The sequence below is a fragment of the Oncorhynchus gorbuscha genome, linkage group LG15 (assembly GCF_021184085.1).
Source record: "Oncorhynchus gorbuscha isolate QuinsamMale2020 ecotype Even-year linkage group LG15, OgorEven_v1.0, whole genome shotgun sequence".
In the NCBI taxonomy this organism is placed as follows: domain Eukaryota; kingdom Metazoa; phylum Chordata; class Actinopteri; order Salmoniformes; family Salmonidae; genus Oncorhynchus; species Oncorhynchus gorbuscha.
In genome coordinates this window covers 72,672,026-72,693,102 of record NC_060187.1, presented here as the reverse complement: position 1 = coordinate 72,693,102, position 21,077 = coordinate 72,672,026, and the positions used below count along the sequence as shown (strand labels likewise).

Below are 21,077 nucleotides of genomic sequence, written 5' to 3'. Positions count from 1 at the left end.
ACAGAGACGCACACTCGCGTGGTAGGCACAGAGACGCACACTCGCGTGGTAGGCACAGAGACGCACACTCATGCTTGCATTAGGCGTAGAGACGCACACTCATGCTTGCATTAGGCGTGTGCACACACACACCACTTCACACATCCTATTCCAGAGTGAGCTCGTTGGTTTATTTCCTCGTTGGTTTACTCCCCTGCTCTATCGAAATGGTAGAGCATGTTTTTGCTAATTGCTCAGTATCTGTTTACATTTGTTTAGAAAGTGGTAACCACAAGGGGGGAAGAAGCTCAATTTGAATGCAACAAATTCCCCAATCATATCTAGCAAACCCAATAGATGTGGAACGCAGCACCACAGAGCTCACACAGATCAAGAGAGTGAGCGGGTGAGCGAGCCACATGAAAGGGAAGATGGAGGGGTGTAGATGTACAACCACAGTGTCAGCGGGGGCTAAGAGAGGGGTGCTGGGGTGTACAGTCGTGACCGTGTCCCAAATGTAGAGGTAAAGAAAGGAGAAGAGCTGCTGCCTTTGAGATGGAAATGGACGTGAAGGTGGAGAGTGTGTCAGAGGGCTGGATGAAAAAATTCTGGATGAAAAAAGCCTTTTTGAATTTTGATGGGCTGGGAGAAAGTGAGAGAGCGAGAGGGAGGATGGACCGGCACTGACAGAGTTAGTTTTTCATCTAAATGATTTTTACTCTCATTCCAGTGTTACAGGGAAGGGAGGATGATCAAATCTGGTCCTCCTACTTGACAGACAAGGCCTACTTCACACACTAGCTCAGACTGAAAGGTTAATTTGTTAAGACCTATACAATCTTGTTGGGATTTCACATATTTACTTCACTAATTAAAACCATATTCAGTGGTTCTTCATGCTGTGTTACTGTAAAGGACTTTGTGACAAATGTTACTGTAAACATGGCTACATAAATACGTAAGATTTATTGATTGATGGATAAATTAATTAATATCCATTCTTGTTTTTCTACTCTCACCATTTTTATTCTCCAAATAGCTTGTCTAAATGTTGGACTTGAGTACACAGTGCAGTGGTCCAGTCCTCATTTCCTCCCTGTTCCATCTGATTCAGACATGTTAACCCCAGCTCCCAGTGGGTCAGTTGACTGCATTTCATTAGGGATTAGGAAGGGGCCTGTTTCCTGAAACCGGGAGGGGGAGTGATAGTAGTGTCACTGTGTCAGAACCACTGACCAGTCTCTGCTCATTCTGGGAGGACAGAAAGATGGGACAAACAGAAATGCATATGTGGCCACGGGGAGGCTGCACGCACCTATGAGATTGGATAATTTCACACTCTAACCAATCCTGTTAGAGATGGCTGAATGCACTATAGATTGATGTAGGACAGTGGACTGACTAAGGTCTCAGATGGGTGGAGCACAGTGGACTGACAGAAATAAGGTCTCAGATGGGTGTAGGACAGTGGACTGACAGAATAAGGGATCAGATGGGTGTAGGACAGTGGACTGACAGAATAAGGGATCAGATGGGTGTAGGACAGTGGACTGACAGAAATAAGGGCTCAGATGGGTGTAGGACAGTGGACTGACAGAATAAGGGATCAGATGGGTGTAGGACAGTGGACTGACAGAATAAGGGATCAGATGGGTGTAGGACAGTGGACTGACAGAAATAAGGGCTCAGATGGGTGTAGGACAGTGGACTGACAGAATAAGGGATCAGATGGGTGTAGGACAGTGGACTGACAGAAATAAGGGCTCAGATGGGTGTAGGACAGTGGACTGACAGAATAAGGGATCAGATGGGTGTAGGACAGTGGACTGACAGAATAAGGTCTCAGATGGGTGTAGGACAGTGGACTGACAGAAATAAGGGCTCGGATGGGTGTAGGACAGTGGACTGACAGAAATAAGGGCTCAGATGGGTGTAGGACAGTGGACTGACAGAATAAGGGATCAGATGGGTGTAGGACAGTGGACTGACAGAAATAAGGGCTCAGATGGGTGTAGGACAGTGGACTGACAGAAATAAGGGATCAGATGGGTGTAGGACAGTGGACTGACAGAATAAGGGATCAGATGGGTGTAGGACAGTGGACTGGGCAGGTGGTGAGACAGGAGAGCATGATGTACAACACACTGACATGCTGCTGTCCAGCAGGGTTCAACATTACAGAACACACTATTGTGTAGAACAGATAGGATTATTTCAAGTACAATAGGGAAGGATGTTAGCTATGTTCATTAACATTTCTACCTCTAGCTTTGGGAATGTTTGACCTACCTGAATACACACCAGCAGAGGAGGCTGGTTGGAGGAGCTAATGAAGGACAGGCTCATTCTAATGGCTGAAATTGTATTAATGGAACAGTATAAACATATGGAAATCACTTGACTTCCATTTATTTCATTCCAGACATTATAATGAGTCCATTCTCCTATAGCTCCTCCCACCAGTCTCCTCAGCACAGCAGTGTCTAGGACTATTCTCCTCCTGCCAGGCAGAAGCCCTGCTGCTCTCCCATGGAGCAGAGGTTTCCCAGGCAGACCTCTTCTCATCCATCCACAGCTCGTTGGTTCACCAGCCAGGAGTGTTTTTTCAGGACACTTGAATCTTCACTGACCCCAGTCTCCATATCAGCCCTAGCTTACAGTAAGCCCTGTGTGTGACGTTATCTTTCCCAGCAGACAGTAAAGAAGGACTGGTATGGGCAGGGATGGTCAACTCCATTCCTCTGGGCCTGATTTGGTGTCACACTTTTTCTCCATCCCTACCAAACACAGCTGATTAATCAAATTGCATTCTAAACTGAAGATCATCATTAGGTGATTATTGGAGTTAAGTGTGTTAGCTGGGGCAAAACTATGACACCAGTCAGGCCCTCGAGGAATGGAATTGCCCACCCCTGGGTTAGGGGGTGATTGGAGGCATGCCCTGTTGTAGAGCTGCTAATTAAACCCGCCTCTGCGCATAAATAACAAAGCAGCAGTAGTAATGAGGAAGAGTCTAATTAGCGGGTCAAGATCGGCGATAGCGCATCTGGCAACCGTAGCCAAGCGTCTCTAGCTGGGAGGGGAAGGTAAGACGTCTGTGGTTGACCTGTCCAGTCTAGTAGCCATGTGAACCCTACAGTTGTTTGTTTTCGTGTGTGTGTTCCACCGTGTGTCCAGTTTAGTAGTGATCCCTGAAGTTGCCGCAGGTGGGGCAGTACTGGTGGTCCCAGCCAGAACCAGCTGTCAGTTAAAACCTGACATGAATAGCCTCCAGTTGTCTGTCTGTGTGTGTGACTTTGTTTGTGTTTCTCTTTCTGTGCATGCAGGGGTGCAACTTGGGTTTGATAAGGGGGGAATAACCTAGCGGGTGCCTGGGTGTTCCTCCCTCAAACTTGTTTGAGGGGGGGGGGGGGGGGTTTATCTAAAGCTCATTTTCTGCATTTCTACTAGGGCTGTCCCCAAATAAAACTAATCTTGGGCGACAAGGATTAGTCTTTTAATTTTGAACAATTAATTAGTCCACAATTTTAAATCTGTATTTTTCTATACATAAATGTTTCTATATTTTAATAAAATCAACTATGTGCTGAACTTGTCTGATGCTTTAAGCACGTTGTTTGATTAAATAAGACACAACTGATTCAAGAGGGAGCCAGAGATCAAGATAGCCCAAACAGAGAAAAAAAACCTGGTTCCCTACCCTCCTACCACTGCTGCTGATCTTCGCAGATTCTGCCATTATGCTCCTGAATTTGCCTGAAATAGGCTACACCAGCAGTCGGGAGCCTAATACATTTGGAGTGCCAATTTATCTTATAATTTCTACCAGTCTGAATGCCAGATTTTCACATGTACATTTTTGTGGAACAATTTAATTTAATTTATAATAGTCTTTGTATCTCAAAATCATTGTCTTTGGTTAATCTGCATTATATCTAAATGAAAATTATACCAGTCTAAAAGTAGCTGTTTTATTGCTATGTAAAAATAGCCTACAAAAGCCAACACAAAAGCATTGCAGCCTGCAGGTAGAAAATATCCTGATAAAAATAAATATCCTATAAATCACATTGGCTACGCATGGCCTGTCTGCAACAAACTTGAAACGCATCAGCTGGGTCGCCCTAAAACTTGTGCTAGAAAACCTTGAGACATTGTATAACATATTCTGGGGCCCCAGAGTTTCCTGTGCCAGTGAGTTCGGGACAGACACAGCTGTAGGCTATTTGTGCAAGGGAAAATAAGTAATCGGGGGTTTTATGACGTTTCCACTGGATCAGAGCATTACATTTTTCCCTTTCATGCCGAGTGGTTATCGAAAGGGAGAGAATTAGAGAGAATTAGAAATATTGTCCAAATGCTTTCAGTAACTTTTGTCATTCTCAATTGATTCTAAAAACAGACTTTGTTTACTTGCTGTTTGAGGTGAATACAAAATTACTTTGAGATGCTCCACATCTCATTAGTGGTGGTAAATTAAGACAATCAGAAATACTGTCAGACAACCCCAAATGGGCACATTTTATAGGCCTACATTTGTGCGCAGACCAGGTAGACTAGTCCTACTTCTATATGTACGTATTCAGGTGCACGTTCTTACTCAACATTGACAGGAGCATTTCTGAGACTATTAATACATTGACAAAACCCTTAAATGGAAAGAAATAAACTAAAAACCTATTTCTCACAAGTGTAGCGCAGGTTGTGATTTCTGCAAAACACGTCCTCTGACAATGAGAACGGTAAATGACTGTAATAATAATATATCGAATGTATTAACGGAAATTACCGTAACCAAATAAACATTGCAGATTAGACATTTATGAATTAATGCTAATGTGTAGTCTACTACTGGTGATATACCAGTCAAATGTTTTAGACACTCATTCCAGTTTTTTTTGTGCTATTTTCTACATTGTAGAATAATAGTAAATGCATCAAAACTGTGAAATAACACATATGGGAAAGGGAATTATGTAGTAACCAAAAAGGGAGGGGAGGGATATGGAAGGGAGGGGAGGGATATGGAAGGGAGGGATATGGAAGGGAGGGAGGGATATGGAAGGGGGGAGGGATATGGAAGGGAGGGAGGGATATGGAAGGGAGGGAGGGATATGGAAGGGAGGGAGGGATATGGAAGGGAGGGAGGGATATGGAAGGGAGGGAGGGATAGGGAGGGATATGGAAGGGAGGGATAGGGAGGGATATGGAAGGGGGGAGGGATATGGAAGGGAGGGAGGGAGGGATATGGAAGGGAGGGAGGGATATGGAAGGGGAGGGATAGGGGGGAGGGATGGGGAGGGAGGGATATGGAAGGGAGGGATATGGAAGGGAGGGATAGGGGAGGGATAGGGAAGGGAGGGATAGGGGAGGGATATGGAAGGGAGGGATAGGGAGGGATATGGAAGGGAGGGATATGGAAGGGAGGGATAGGGGAGGGATAGGGAAGGGAGGGATAGGGGAGGGATATGGAAGGGAGGGATATGGGGGAGGGATATGGAAGGGAGGGATATGGAAGGGAGGGAGGGATAGGGTAGGGATATGGAAGGGAGGGAGGGATAGGGAGGGATATGGAAGGGAGGGATATGGAAGGGAGGGATAGGGGAGGAATATGGAAGGGAGGGATAGGGGAGGGATATGGAAGGGAGGGATAAGGGAGGGATAGGGGAAGGGAGGGATATGGAAGGGAGGGAAGGAGGGATATGGAAGGGAGGGATGGAGGGAAGGAGGGATATGGGAGGGAGGGAGGAATAGGGGAGGGAGGGATATGGGAGGGAGGGAGGAATAGGGGAAGGAGGAATATGGAAGAGAGGGAGGAATAGGGGAGGGAAGGATAAGGAATAGGTAATAATAATACATTATTTCTATTAACAGCGTGACATGAAATGGAACTGTTAAATGATATGCAGTGTGTAAGTCTGGCTTCTCTGCGGTGTTCTCTGCTCTGTTATCTGCATGATCAATCATCAGCACTCTGTGATTTGTGTGCTGTTGTAGCCTACCGTAGACTTATTACACAAAGTCGCCATCAATTCAAAGCGCTGTGTGCAATGGGTTCTCCTACCATTCTATTGCAATGAACAAGTACACCTACAGGCTATACAGATCAGCGCCCAAAAAATGTCCATAGCCCACCATGCCCAAGATTCCCTCAACATATCACAACTGGTGAGAGGATATGCAGAGAAAGAGAAGGGTAAATAAGCTGAGACGCAAAAGTACAAAATATGCACGTGCGATATACAGTATCAACTCTCTGGCTTCATTCATACATTAAACCAGTCAACGCTAGCAGCCTACCATATTCACTCATCACAAAGTCCCCAATAGAAAACATCCCTTAGGCTGCATGGATTCTAAAAATGTAATTGCTTACTATATGTGCAAGCGACCTCTATGCCGTTACGATACACAATGTCCAATCTCCATCTCGCATTCAAATCTGAATGGTGGTACTGGCAGAGGCTGAAATATAAACGGTAACTGATCACTAAACAGCAGATACTGTGTCCACAAAAGCGCTTTAGGAAATCGACATTTGCACCATTGTTTCATGATGTTATGATTACAAAAGCGGCCACACGGTGGGCTGCTGGTCAGATTTGCAGGCAGTTGATTAACTGAGCTATCCATGGTGCTGAGGCCTGTTTATTTAGAAGCTGATGTTCCCTGTGACTGTCACCACAATAAGCAGGTTATAATGAAGTAAAAACACCCATAACCTTCCCAAATCCCCCCGATAGCCAGTTGCAATGGGAGAGAACATACTGAGGTAGGCTAAAACAAATGTCATTTTCACTGGACCTCATAATATTTGACCAGTCGGCCAAAAGTGCTTCATAGGCCAAGGCTACCTTTTTTAAAGGGGAATTTTACTCTAAATCCATTTTCATGTGTATTTCTAGTCAATCCACCATAAATATAGTCTCGAAATACCATCAACATATCAATTATTGTATGGTTGCATCATAGATATCGAAACACCCCATCTGTCAAAAAGTCTAATTACATCACCATGCGAGACTTTGCACTTCCACCCTTCTCTTCTTTGCCAGGGATTCCCAGAAAGCTGCACGTACTAGCTGACTCTCTCTGGCTCTTCAACCATTGGTGGACGTGTAATTCAAATGATTTGCTGTGATGTTCACTAGAGCCCTGCCCGAGCCCTACCCATGCCTGCGACATTCAGGCCCGATTGCTTTTGCCCAAAACCCGAAATGAGAAACAACTTCCTTCGTTATTAAATCCATTAACGGCTCCTCTCTGTCTGTCACTCGCTCGCTGTGGATGAACTCTGCTCATGGCGGCTCAGGATTTCTGCGTGTATAGCCAGCTCCTCTTGGGCAACTCTGCTCACTGACGAGACATGAGAGAGCATGAGCATGGAGCATGGCTGTTGGCTACTTTTCGTCATGTTCCTCGAGTTGTCAGAGTTTAGCATTATAACTGTTTTATATTTGAAGCACTTTTGACACCTATGTGTTAAACCAATTCCACACACCGCCCACTCAATCCAGTTAGAGGGGAGTTTTTGGAGATCTAGGCCACCCTGGGATTTTAGGTCCTCCTGGATTTTACTCGCGTCACTTGTATGCTGTTAGGGTTTATTTTGCTCCTGTGATGCTCGCTCTCCTTGCTCAACAACAAGCTGGTGGTCTCCTGTGGGCCCTTACCCATGCAGGGTTAAGTAAAGGACACACGCACACATGCGTTACAATATGAATTAATGCTGAGGTCCTGAGGTTAGAAATGGTCCTTTCCTCCTGGTGGCTACCAGACTCTGAACAGATATAGTTGTTGCAGTCTGGAGAAACGCACACAGCCACTTGTCAGTCCTGTTGCATCGCAGCTCGGATCCCACCATTAACTATTGACCAGTCTAGCAACCATGTCTGAAAAACAGCACAGCTGAAGAGTAGATGGTGTGGTGACTTCACCGAGACCTACAGCTATAATATAGGAGGTATACTATAGGCGGTGGAAAAGTGTGTATTAGAGTACTGTACATGCTATTTCGTACTTAGTTACCATATTATAGGTGCTCAATTACACAAGACAATATAGTAGCCCACCTCATAGAAACGTTGCATGTATCAATGATGAACCAACTGTTTCTTTGTGACCATCTCTGTCGGTTTGTAACCTTTTACTGATGTCTCTGTTATTCTTGTGTTTAGATGGTAGCCGTGGAGGAGAGGGGGGCAGCAAGCCCACGTACGGCTGTCAGGTGACCATCCAGTCGGGGAAGGAGAAAGAGATGATGAAGATGCACCGGAGGGAGGAGAAGAGGGAGAGGAAGAGGGGGGAGAGACGTTGGGATGACACCGAATCCTCTTCCGACCTCTACTTTGACCCCAAGGAGATGAGAGCTCAGAGGTGAACCACCTCACTAGATCTCTTTCTAGCTCTTCCCCTTTCCCTTTCCTATCTTTCTCTTCTCTCTCTCTTCTCATGTCTCTGTTTCTCTTCCCATCTTTCTCTCTGCCTCTTTTTCTTTCCCTCTCTTCCATGTTTCCTTCTCTCTGTTTTACTTCTTTTTCTACATCTCCCCCTGTGATCTTCTTTCCATATGGAAACACCCTCCTGCATTTCACATCACTGCTCGGCTGCAGGTTGTAAGAAAAACCACGGCTCCTGGTCACGTTTTTTCTGAAAATAAATAAATAATAAGGGATCTTTCTGAAAGTTTAATTTCAGCGGATAAAAAAGTGGCGCAGTGATAGGTTTAATTAAATTTATCCGGGCCGAATCCGGCAGAGTATGAAGGAAGAGATTAGCAGAGAGGTAAGCCACGTTACGTTGGCAGAGAATAGTATTACTCCAGAGCCTCACATCTCCACACCTCTCCTGTCTAACAGCTCTCAACTCTAGTATCCATCCCAAAAATCACAACCAACCGCACATTAAGCATGTGTAACTATGGCTGTTCTGCTCTTTAAGCATGTGTAACTATGGCTGTTCTGCTCTTTAAGCATGTGTAACTATGGCTGTTCTGCTCTTTAAGCATGTGTAACTATGGCTGTTCTGCTCTTTAAGCATGTGTAACTATGGCTGTTCTGCTCTTTAAGCATGTGTAACTATGGCTGTTCTGCTCTTTAAGCATGTGTAACTATGGCTGTTCTGCTCTTTAAGCATGTGTAACTATGGCTGTTCTGCTCTTTAAGCATGTGTAACTATGGCTGTTCTGCTCTTTAAGCATGTGTAACTATGGCTGTTCTGCTCTTCATGTGGATGTTTGGTGTTGAAGTACTATATATTTTTTATCTGGGTTTTATGGATGTATTGTTGTGTTCGGTCCCGGTTGTTATTGCTGTGTTGTGGTTGATTTAATGGTTGTGTGTTGTCCTGGTTGTGTTTCTCCAGAGAGCAGGCCCTGCTGACAGCACGCCGGTCTCCAGTGCTGAGCAGAGAGCGGGTGTACGAACGCATCCGCTACCCCAACGTCTATGACTGCTACGCCGAGGCCACCAAGACCTCCGCCTTCGTAGGGGGAGCCAAGGTACAGTATGTGGGGATTACCAGATGTGCGTCATAAATGACACCAAAAGTAGTGCACTATGTAGGGATAGGGTAATAGGGAGCCTTTTGGGACAAAGCCCTGTACTGCCCAATACCAAATCTATGCCCTATACACTTGACCCCTAGACCATCATGTTCTATCCAAATAAACAATGACTATAACAAGACTAGAAGACATTTTCAAATCCTGCCCACCTGTATTAATGGGCAAAATGAACAGCTTTCATTACTTCCACTTCTCTTTGATAGCGACCGGGAGGAAAGTGATAGAGCGCACAGACACACACACACACACACACACACACACTTTGTTCAACCACCAACCTTCACCAGCACCCATCACATTACCCACAAGCCACTGCTTTTATCCCATTTTTATTATCTATTTTTTTTTTTTTCTTGCTGCTTTTTCACTCACTATTTGCATCAACTGACCTGGGGTGTGTTGCTTTAGTCCTCAGTTCAGTAGGAGCAGGTGGGCTGGAGGAAATTATGTTTACTGGAAAGTTGATATATATATTTTTATCTGAACACGACTTTTGCAATGTTTTGAATGTGTTTGTTTTCAAGTTGAGGCGGTGTTTGTTGATGTTTTATTGTGTGTATTGTAAAAGGTTTAATATTATGTAGTTCAGTTGGTAATAAATAGATTGGGGTGGAAATGTACTTTATGTAGTGCGTTGTTAATATTTTGGATGTGTTTGTTGTGTTCAGCTGATGTTACCAGAGGGGATAAAGAGAGAGAATAATAAGATGTATGAAGAGGTGGAGATTCCTCCTAGTGATCCCATGTCCATCGGCTTTGAGGAGAAACCCATCTACATCTCTGAATTGGACGAGGTAAGACACCCAATGTTTACATGTGAATTTAGGAGGTGGGGGGCACACAGCACTGTCAAAAGCACACCGCATACTACACATCACGGAGGGACCTGCGATTTTGGGGGGGAGAATGAGACTTTCTACTCATAAGTGAAAAATAAAATATCATTCTCCCTCCAGAAATAACCCCAATATAACCGATTGGTCCATGTTGTCAGGCAGGTGTGCTATTTAGTTGGGCCGTGACGATACCAGTATCGCGACACTCATTAGTAACATGGTAAGGAAACAAATCGCAAAGAAGATTTAACTTAAGGAAAACAGCCCTAATGTTGGAAACAGACGTTCCATCAATTTATACAGATCACAATATTTTGCATGCAGCAGGTTTAACGGACCAAAGAGTTAGATCTGATTCCTGTTTTTCATTTTTGCCATGGAAAAGATATCACGATACTGTGGTATCGTCCCAGTCCTATTTATCAGTAAGCATCGTCACATGATGTAGCCCACCTGATGCAGCATAGCGGATAGAAATAAATAGTCTGAGGGTTGCCCATCTGCATTTACCCTATTGTGTCACAGCCTAATGTTTAAACTTTAGAGTTTATCTTGCTGCTAGTTATAGCAACACATTGACAACCTGAATATCCCCCAAAAATGTTCCGCTGACACTCAGCCAACCAAGGATCATGTACTGTGAATGTAATGTCGGCCTACCCAGGGGCCCTGACCACCACTAATTTGAAGGGGTGCCACATTCTTTTGTATATAATGTATGTATTTGGGGTAAGGTGACTAGACACCAGGATATATGAATATCAGAGTAACAGCAGCATATATAATGATTGTATGGGTGTGTGTAGAGTCATTTATAAATGTATGTGTGTAAGCATATTATATGTGTCTAAGCAAATGTTGGTTGTGTGTTTGAGTGTCAATGTGTAGGCCCATGTGAGTGTGCATATAGACAGACTCTTATTTTTGCACTGTGTGGCTATTTTGTTAGCTACAGTATTTATCAGTATTATGGAGTGGGTATAGAAACTGTTCAGGAGTCTGTTGGTGTCAGACTTGATGCACCAGGACCGTTTGTCGTGCAGAAGCAGAGAGAACAGTGTATTGCTTGGGTGGTTGTGGTTAACAATTTTCCGGGCCTTCCATTCACACTGCCTGATAGAGGTCATGGATGGCAGGGAGCTCGGTCCATTGATGTACTGGGCTGACTGCACAACCCTCTGTAGCGCCTTGCGATCGAGGGCGGTGCTATTGCCATACCAAGCAGTGATACAGCCAGTCAAGATGCTCTCAATGGTACAGCTGTAGAACCTTTTGAGCCTATATTTTTAGCCTATTATAAAATATGTGTGTTGACTGTGATCAGGTGTGTCTTGTCTGTTTAATGAACGAAATACCTATTGATTTCATGTGCATGCTGCAGCCATACAGAGCATTCGGGAAGTATTCAGACCTTGACTTTTTCCACATTGTTACATTACAATCTTATTCTAAAATTGATGAGTGAAAAAAAGTAATTTGATCAATCTACACACAATACCCCACAAATACAAAGCAAAAAACTTTAATAAATAAAAAACACTTACCTTATTTACATAAGTATTCCTTTGCTATGAGACTCAAAATTGAACTCCGGTGCATCCTGCTTCCATTGATCATCCTTGAGATGTTTCAACAACTTGATTGGACTCTGCCTGTGGTAAATTAAATGTATTGCATATGATCTGGAAAGCCACACATCTGTCTATATAAGGTCCCACAGTTGACAGTGCATGTCAGAGCAAAAACCAAGCCATGAGGTCAAAGAAATTGTCCGTAGAGCTCCGACAGGATTGCGTAGAGGCACAGATCTGAGGAAGGATACCAAAACATTTCTGCAGCATTAAAGGTCCCCAAGAACACAGTGGTCTCCATCATTCTTAACATTCTTTAAATAGAAGAAGTTTGGAACCGCCAAGACTCTCCCTAGAGCTGGAACCTGATGGTCACTCTGACAGAGCTTCAGAGTTCCTCTGTGGAGATGGGAGAACCTTCCAGAAGGACAACCATCTCTGAAGCCACTCCTCAGTAAAAAGCACAAGAACCCGCATGGAGTTTGGCAAAGGGGACCTAAAGGACTCCCGGATCATAAGAAACAAGATTATCTGGTCTGATGAAACCAAGATTGAACTGTTTGGCCTGAATGCCAAGCGTCACGTGACGTCTGGATGACACCATCCCTATGATGAAGCATGGTGGTGGCAGCATCATGCTGTCGGGATGTTTTTCAGCAACAGTGACTGGGAGACAAGTCAGGAGATGTTACTGCACTATTGGATCTAGAAGCACAAGCATTTTGCTACACTCGCATTAACATCTGCTAACCATGTGTATGTGACCAATAAAATTTGATTTGAGGATCGAGGGAAAGATGAACGGAGCGAAGTATAGAGGGATCCTTGATGAAAACCTGCTCCAGAGCACTCAGGACCTCAGACTGGGGTGAAAGTACACCTTCTAAGAGGACAATGAACCTAAGCACACAGCCAAGACAACATAGGAGTGGCTTCGGGACAAGTCTCTGTATGTCCTTGAGTGGCCCAGCCAGAGCCCAGATTTGAACTTGATCGAAAATCTCTGGAGACCTGAAAATAACTGTGCAGCGATGCTCCCCATCCAACCTGACAGAGCTTGAGAGGATCTGCAGAGTAGAATGGGAGAAACTCCCCTTATACAGGTGTGCCAAGCTTGTAGCGTCGTACCAAAGAAGACTCTAAGCTGTAATCGCTGCCAAAAATGCTTCATCAAAGTACTGAGTAAAGGGTCTGAATACTTACGTTAAAAAAATGTTCTTCCATTTTTATACATTTGCAAAAATTTCTAAAAACCTGTTTTTGCTTTATCATTATGGGATATTATGTGTAGATTGAGGGGGGGGGGAAACTAGTTATTCAATTTTAGAATAAGGCAGTAAAGTAACAAAATGTGCACGGGCATCTGCACGGGAGATAAACCAGGCTTATCCAGGCCAAGAATATGGTACAAATGGGACTGCGTGAATTGGCCTCTAAAAAACATCCCCTGATAATATTGTAAAGTCTGTGTGACTGTGTGAGTGCCAGCCAGGGCGTGCTCAGTTTCACTCCCTGGTGTCCATATTCAAGTGACTGGGAGCGTTATGAAGCGGTAATTGGCAGTGAGTGATGTTGAGTCTTAATGGAAGTGCTGTAGTTCTCAGCTAGCTGTCTGAAGACACAATGGCTTCTCCTCCCTGACTGACAGGCTGAGTGACAGTCTGAGTGACAGGCTTACAAATCTGCCCTCAGCCAATAGCAGGGCAGTGGACCGGACTGACAGACAGGTGAGCTAATCCTCACCCAGGCATTTGGAAGATGGGAGAGCAGAGGTTGTCAGTCGGCTTCAGTTCAATCACATCACCGTCTTTTCTTCTGGTTCTTCATCTAGACTTCTGGAGTCATTCTGTATGGGATCATGGTGGGATGTTTACAAACAGTTATGGCATTTATTCTCTGTCAATTGTGTTGTGAAATGCACTACATTCAATCTTGAATAGATTTTGGGTAGAATCCTAAGTGTGGAATTAACTCCCCTGGATGTGGCCAAAACATGGCATCATATCTGAAGATGACTGGATATGTTTAAACCTTGGAACATATTTAGTCATATTTGTAGGGTACTCCTGTAGCTGTTCACCTCATTTAACCCGTCTGTCAATCAAGATGACAGGCATACTGTGTGTGTGATCGCAGGCTGAGACAAATTGATTAAGATAAGGATTGGTCATGCATGTGTGGTTGCTGTTGTTATTTTTGCCGGCTCAGGTGTTTGTCTCCCTGCCTGTCACCCATCCTTTTTTAAATGCTAAATGTGTAAATGTCCAGATTTCTGTGGTGTTTTTTTCCATGTAAACATGCCACTGTCCCCCATCAATCCCTAGCTTCCTCTGGTGGGCTAAGTGGAGTTTCGGCTATTTAGTTTTTACACCCATTCTGCTGTTCCAGAGAGGGAACTTCATGAAGTAGGCTGGGATTGGGTGTGAGAGTATCACTGGGGCTGGGATTGGGTGTGAGAGTATCATTGGGGCTGGGATTGGGTGTGAGAGTATCACTGGGGCTGGGATTGGGTGTGAGAGTATCACTGGGGCTGGGATTGGGTGTGAGAGTATCACTGGGGCTGGGATTGGGTGTGAGAGTATCACTGGGGCTGGGATTGGGTGTGAGAGTATCACTGGGGCTGGGATTGGGTGTGAGAGTATCACTTTTGAAAAGCTCTCCCACACGAGGGCTGGGACGATACCAGTATTGCGGCAAGGAAACAAAACACTAAGTGGATTGAACTTCTTTAGGAAAACAGCCCTAATGTTGGAAACAACCATCATTATGTTGTCATCCAGAGTCACATTGATTGATTTTCAAGCTATAGCACACTATTTTACACACAGCAGGTTTTCATTTTCGCCATTGAAAGAATATTGCGAGATTTGGTATCATCCTGGCCCTATCCTGTACCTCAGGTCCTATCTCCTTCCTTAACCCTCATCTCCAACCCTGGTTTCACCCTTAGCCCTGGGTACTGCTACCTTGACTATTACTCGCCCCAGTACCTGAAACATTTGCTCTTCGAGTTGGTTCTCTGCTATTCACACTATCTTAAGCCTCTGGCACATCAAACAGTAAGTGCTCTAAGGGACCAGGTATTTGAGAGGAAGGTTTGACCAAGTGCCTGAAAAGAGTGGCAAAACATGCATGTGCGTCCCAATCAAGGCAGGCACAGTCTTTTGCTCGAAGTGTATTTGATAGTATTCAGTAGTATTTGAAAGAAAACAAATACTATTGGAACCCAGGTCTGATGTGGGCCCTTATATGCAATAGCATCCCCCTCTGCATGAGAGCGAGTGGTGGAAGGACCCGTGGTCCTCATCATGAAGGAAGTGATCAATGTCAGAGGCTCTCCTCTGCTTTAAGTGGGATGAGTTGGGATGGACAGACAGGATTTATCTCTTCTCTCTCGGGAGTTAATTTCCTGTTTTCTTTTTCTCACAGGAAACAATGAATTGCAGTACACAAGGGCATGATAAGTTTGTGGTTGTGTCTTACAGAGAGAGTTAATCAACCGTTTTGTTAATTCTGTAGCCCTGGCCGTTCCACAAATTCATTTACAAGTTCCACCTTTAAAAAAACAGACATCGTTTTCTGAAAGCCTGATCTCTTGCCTTTTTTTTGGTTCTGGGCTTCTCCCTGTCTCTCCACTAGCTCCAGCAGGCTAGATTCTCTGCTTCCTGTTCTGTTTGAAACCCCTGTGTGACGGGTCCAGATTGATATGGAGCCTGTTCAGCTGAGCGATGTCAATTAGCCCCTAGTGCAGGAGCTTCTCTATTCATTAACTTAAGCCGGGCTACTCTGAAACAAAATGCCTTTCTCTTATTAAGCGCCAAGCACACGCCGCCGAGGCTAATACGTCTTTACGTGCTATTAGGAGCAGTGCTTTTCAAGGCAGGCCGAACCAAAAGCCTGTCAGCTTTTTCCCCTTCCCTTTCTTTCCCCACCATCACGCAGCGTAGCGTATATTGCCATTTATTGAAAGCTGTAATGGGCAACAGGGCTCTGCCCTGCCTGGCAAGCCTTTACTAGCACTGTGAAACATTAAAAGTGTGGAATTTATTAGAGGGCCTTTTTAACGAATGGATCCTGCTCTCGTCACGCTGATAGAAGCCTATCTAATTTCTGTGTATAAATATAATGAGAGAGAGAGAGATTCCCTCTCGTGCTGACAGAAAAACAACACAACCCCTCCATACTCGATCTTGAAACATGACTACCTACTCATCCAGTACATAGACAGTAGGCTCTCACTCCGGCACTTACAGATGTACTGATATATCCATGGAGGCATGAGAAGACTTAGACTAGGGAGGGTATATTACTGGAAACTTTCAAACTTAACACAATTCTGGAAGTTTACTGGTAATCTTTCAATGATTTTATGTAATCTATCACAAGACATCTAGTGGCATTGTTAGATGCTTTTTAAATACATTTTCTCTTGAACCATATGGTCTAGCTACTAGAAACTCATGGACAATACGGACACACATATGACAAATGTATACTGAATATCAATCATTGTTTTAAAAAGTTATTCAAGTATAAATGACCAACGTTACGTTAGATTGCCATAGCTTTTCTGTTATTTACCAAAATGACTGAAGATTCTGGTAAATTTGTCAAATTTCCAGTAGCTTTGCAACCCTATCAGACACATCCTGTCCCCCGAGGAACTGCTAATCAGGACCACACTCCTCCTTAAGGATTCTAAGAAGGCTTGACTTACATTAAGAGAGATGGTTATTCCCAAAGGGGATCACCGAATTGAGCGATAGGATTTAGGAGCATGTGTGCGTGCGCTGATGGTCTTTACTATGGGAGCTAGTTTCCTGCCAAACCCTGGTTGTACATTCTCTTACATCTTCTTCACCTAAGTTCATATTGAATACTTACATGGAACCCAACCCGGCTGCGCACGTGCATCAATGTATTTTGTCCCCCCCACACCAAACCTCATGACCCAGATTAAAATATCAAAAACTCTGAACCAATTATATTCATTTGGGGACCGGTCGAAAAGCATTAAACATTTATGGCAATTTAGCTAGTTAGCTTGCCGTTGCAAGCTAATTTGTCCTATTTAGTTAGCGTGCTGTTGCTAGCAAATCTTTCCTGGGATATAAACAATGGGTTGTTGTTTTACCTGAAATGCACAAAGTTCTTTACTCCGCCAATTAATCCACACATAAAACGGTCAACCGAATCGTTTCATCTCTCTTCTTCCCAGGCCTTTTCTTCTCTTGACTTTATATTGCGATTAGGTGCATTACCGCCACTGACCTTGTTCGTCTTCAGTCACCCACGTGGGTATAACCAATGAGGAGATGGCACGTGGGTACCGGCTTCTATAAACCAATGAGGAGATGGCACGTGGGTACCGGCTTCTATAAACCAATGAGATGGGAGAGGCAGGACTTCTGACTTCTATTTTAGTCCTTGGCAATGCAGACGCTCGTTGGCGCGGTCGAGCAGTGTGGGTGCAATAATGGAATAATATACATTTGTAAATGTATTTTGCAACGCTCACACACGCGACGCGAGCGATGTAGTTAGCCTGTTAGCCAGCCTGTTAGCCTGTCTTCTTCATAGACGTTGACATGATTGTGTATTGGTGGACAGGGTTATCCGTCTACTCTGTTGTCATAGAGAGGGAGTGGTTGGAGGGACTCGGTGCGTGTGCTGGGGTGTGATGGTTGAAATCACTCTTCTGTCCTCATGTCCTGACTAGGTGTCTCTCCTCACACCTTCATGTGTCCAAACCTCCCAAGAGGAGTGTAGGCTAGTTGGAGGAGTGTAGTAAGCCCGGTAGAGTTCTAGGATTTAGCACAAAGACACTTGTCAATGAAGTGAGGGTTTCCACCCTCCTTCTGTCTTATCTTCTAATTCAATGTTCAACCCTCCCCCATTAGTGTCCCCACACTCGTTGGTGTCTCTGCCTCACCCTTCAGAGTGAGGGACGTTGGGTCCTGTGTTCTGGACTGTGGCAGGAGGACACGAGACGGAGCAGGGAGTGCTATCCATAATTAATCTGTCCTGATTGCATTTCCTCATCCAGTTTTGATTTCCTCCGTGTGTGTGTGTGTGTGTGTGTGTGTGTGTGTGTGTGTGTGTGTGTGTGTGTGTGTGTGTGTTTGCTCAGACTTGCAAGCAGGTGTGGGGATGAGAGAGTGGGGGGTGGAAAGAACACAGATGGTGGACAGAGGCTTGTTAAAGCCTTATCTCTGATGTGAAAGGAGAGGCCTTGGAGTGGCAGCATACATCTCATCTAGATCCACTTATCTTTCAGGTTGTCCGTGTGTGTGTGAGAGAGTCCCTGTGTGTGTGTGAGAGAGTCCCTGTGTGTGTGTGAGAGAGTCCCTGTGTGTGTGTGAGAGAGTCCCTGTGTGTGTGTGAGAGAGTCCCTGTGTGTGTGTGAGAGAGTCCCTGTGTGTGTGTGAGAGAGAGTCCCTGTGTGTGTGTGTCCCTGTGTGTGTGTGAGAGAGTCCCTGTGTGTGTGTGAGAGAGTCCCTGTGTGTGTGTGAGAGAGTCCCTGTGTGTGTGTGAGAGAGTCCCTGTGTGTGTGTGAGAGAGTCCCTGTGTGTGTGTGAGAGAGTCCCTGTGTGTGTGTGAGAGAGTCCCTGTGTGTGTGTGAGAGAGTCCCTGTGTGTGTGTGAGAGAGTCCCTGTGTGTGTGTGAGAGAGTCCCTGTGTGTGTGAGAGAGTCCCTGTGTGTGTGAGAGAGAGTCCCTGTGTGTGTGAGAGAGAGAGTCCCTGTGTGTGTGAGAGAGAGTCCCTGTGTGTGTGAGAGAGAGTCCCTGTGTGTGTGAGAGAGTCCCTGTGTGTGTGAGTCCCTGTGTGTGTGAGAGAGAGTCCCTGTGTGTGTGTGAGAGAGTGTGTGTGTGAGAGAGTCCCTGTGTGTGTGAGAGAGAGTCCCTGTGTGTGTGAGAGAGAGTCCCTGTGTGTGTGAGAGAGAGTCCCTGTGTGTGTGAGAGAGAGTCCCTGTGTGTGTGAGAGAGTCCCTGTGTGTGTGAGAGAGTCCCTGTGTGTGTGTGAGAGAGTCCCTGTGTGTGTGTGAGAGTCCCTGTGTGTGTGTGAGAGAGTCCCTGTGTCCCTGTGTGTGTGTGAGAGAGTCCCTGTGTGTGTGTGAGAGAGTCCCTGTGTGTGTGTGTGAGAGAGTCCCTGTGTGTGTGTGAGAGAGTCCCTGTGTGTGTGTGAGAGAGTCCCTGTGTGTGTGTCCCTGTGTGTGTGAGAGAGAGTCCCTGTGTGTGTGTGAGAGAGTCCCTGTGTGTGTGAGAGAGAGTCCCTGTGTGTGTGAGAGAGTCCCTGTGTGTGTGTGAGAGAGTCCCTGTGTGTGTGTGTGAGAGTCCCTGTGTGTGTGTGAGAGAGTCCCTGTGTGTGTGTGAGAGAGTCCCTGTGTGTGTGTGAGTGAGAGTCCCTGTGTGTGTGTGAGAGAGTCCCTGTGTGTGTGTGAGAGAGTCCCTGTGTGTGTGTGAGTCCCTGTGTGTGTGTGTGAGAGTCCCTGTGTGTGTGTGAGAGAGTCCCTGTGTGTGTGTGAGAGTCCCTGTGTGTGTGTGTGAGAGAGAGTCCCTGTGTGTGTGTGAGAGAGTCCCTGTGTGTGTGTGAGAGAGTCCCTGTGTGTGTGTGAGAGAGTCCCTGTGTGTGTGTGTGAGAGAGTCCCTGTGTGTGTGTGAGAGAGTCCCTGTGTGTGTGTGAGTCCCTGTGTGTGTGTGAGAGAGTCCCTGTGTGTGTGAGAGAGTCCCTGTGTGTGTGTGTGAGAGAGTGTGTGTGTGAGAGTCCCTGTGTGTGTGTGAGAGAGTCCCTGTGTGTGTGTGTGAGAGAGTCCCTGTGTGTGTGTGAGAGAGTCCCTGTGTGTGTGTGAGAGAGTCCCTGTGTGTGTGTGAGAGAGTCCCTGTGTGTGTGAGTCCCTGTGTGTGTGTGTGAGAGTCCCTGTGTGTGTGTGAGAGTCCCTGTGTGTGTGTGAGAGTCCCTGTGTGTGTGAGAGAGAGTCCCTGTGTGTGTGAGAGAGAGTCCCTGTGTGTGTGAGAGAGTCCCTGTGTGTGTGTGAGAGAGAGTCCCTGTGTGTGTGTGAGAGAGTCCCTGTGTGTGTGTGAGAGAGTCCCTGTGTGTGTGTGTGTGAGTCCCTGTGTGTGTGTGTGTGAGTCCCTGTGTGTGTGTGAGAGTCCCTGTGTGTGTGTGAGTCCCTGTGTGTGAGAGTCCCTGTGTGTGTGTGTGAGAGTCCCTGTGTGTGTGTGTGAGAGTCCTGTGTGTGTGAGTCCCTGTGTGTGTGTGTGTGAGAGTCCCTGTGTGTGTGTGAGAGTCCCTGTGTGTGTGTGTGAGAGTCCCTGTGTGTGTGTGTGAGAGTCCCTGTGTGTGAGAGAGTCCCTGTGTGTGTGTGAGAGTCCCTGTGTGTGTGAGAGAGTCCCTGTGTGTGTGAGAGAGTCCCTGTGTGTGTGTCCCTGTGTGTGTGAGAGAGTCCCTGTGTGTGTGAGAGAGTCCCTGTGTGTGTGAGAGAGTCCCTGTGTGTGTGTGTCCCTGTGTGTGTGAGAGAGTCCCTGTGTGTGTGAGAGAGTCCCTGTGTGTGTGAGAGAGTCCCTGTGTGTGTGAGAGAGAGTCCCTGTGTGTGTGTGAGAGAGTCCCTGTGTGTGTGTGTGTGAGAGTCCCTGTGTGTGTGTGAGAGAGTCCCTGTGTGTGTGTGAGAGAGTCCCTGTGTGTGTGTGAGTCCCTGTGTGTGTGTCCCTGTGTGTGTGTGTGTGTGTGTGTGTGTGTGTGTGTGTGTGTGTGAGAGTCCCTGTGTGTGTGTGTGTGTGTGTCCCTGTGTGTGTGTGTGTGTGTGTGTGAGAGAGTCCCTGTGTGTGTGTGTGTGAGAGTCCCTGTGTGTGTGTGAGAGAGTCCCTGTGTGTGTCCCTGTGTGTGTGTGAGAGTCCCTGTGTGTGTGAGAGAGTCCCTGTGTGTGTGAGAGAGTCCCTGTGTGTGTGAGAGAGTCCCTGTGTGTGTGTGAGAGAGTCCCTGTGTGTGTGTGTGTGTGTGTGTGAGAGAGTCCCTGTGTGTGTGTGAGAGAGTCCCTGTGTGTGTGTGAGAGTCCCTGTGTGTGTGTGAGAGAGTCCCTGTGTGTGTGTGAGAGAGTCCCTGTGTGTGTGTGAGAGAGTCCCTGTGTGTG

General features: G+C 45.9%; 1 protein-coding gene across 2 annotated transcripts in view; it reads left to right on the top strand.

The window, feature by feature from the left end:
* The window catches only part of ascc3 (activating signal cointegrator 1 complex subunit 3), a 186,751-nt gene that overhangs the window by 18,661 nt on the left and 147,013 nt on the right, over positions 1 to 21,077 (top strand). For both annotated transcript variants that reach the window (XM_046302709.1, XM_046302708.1), the window contains exons 7-9: positions 8,157 to 8,355; positions 9,343 to 9,478; positions 10,213 to 10,338. In XM_046302709.1, coding sequence (XP_046158665.1) covers positions 8,157 to 8,355; positions 9,343 to 9,478; positions 10,213 to 10,338 — 461 coding nt within the window. The remainder of the gene's footprint in view (positions 1 to 8,156; positions 8,356 to 9,342; positions 9,479 to 10,212; positions 10,339 to 21,077) is intronic.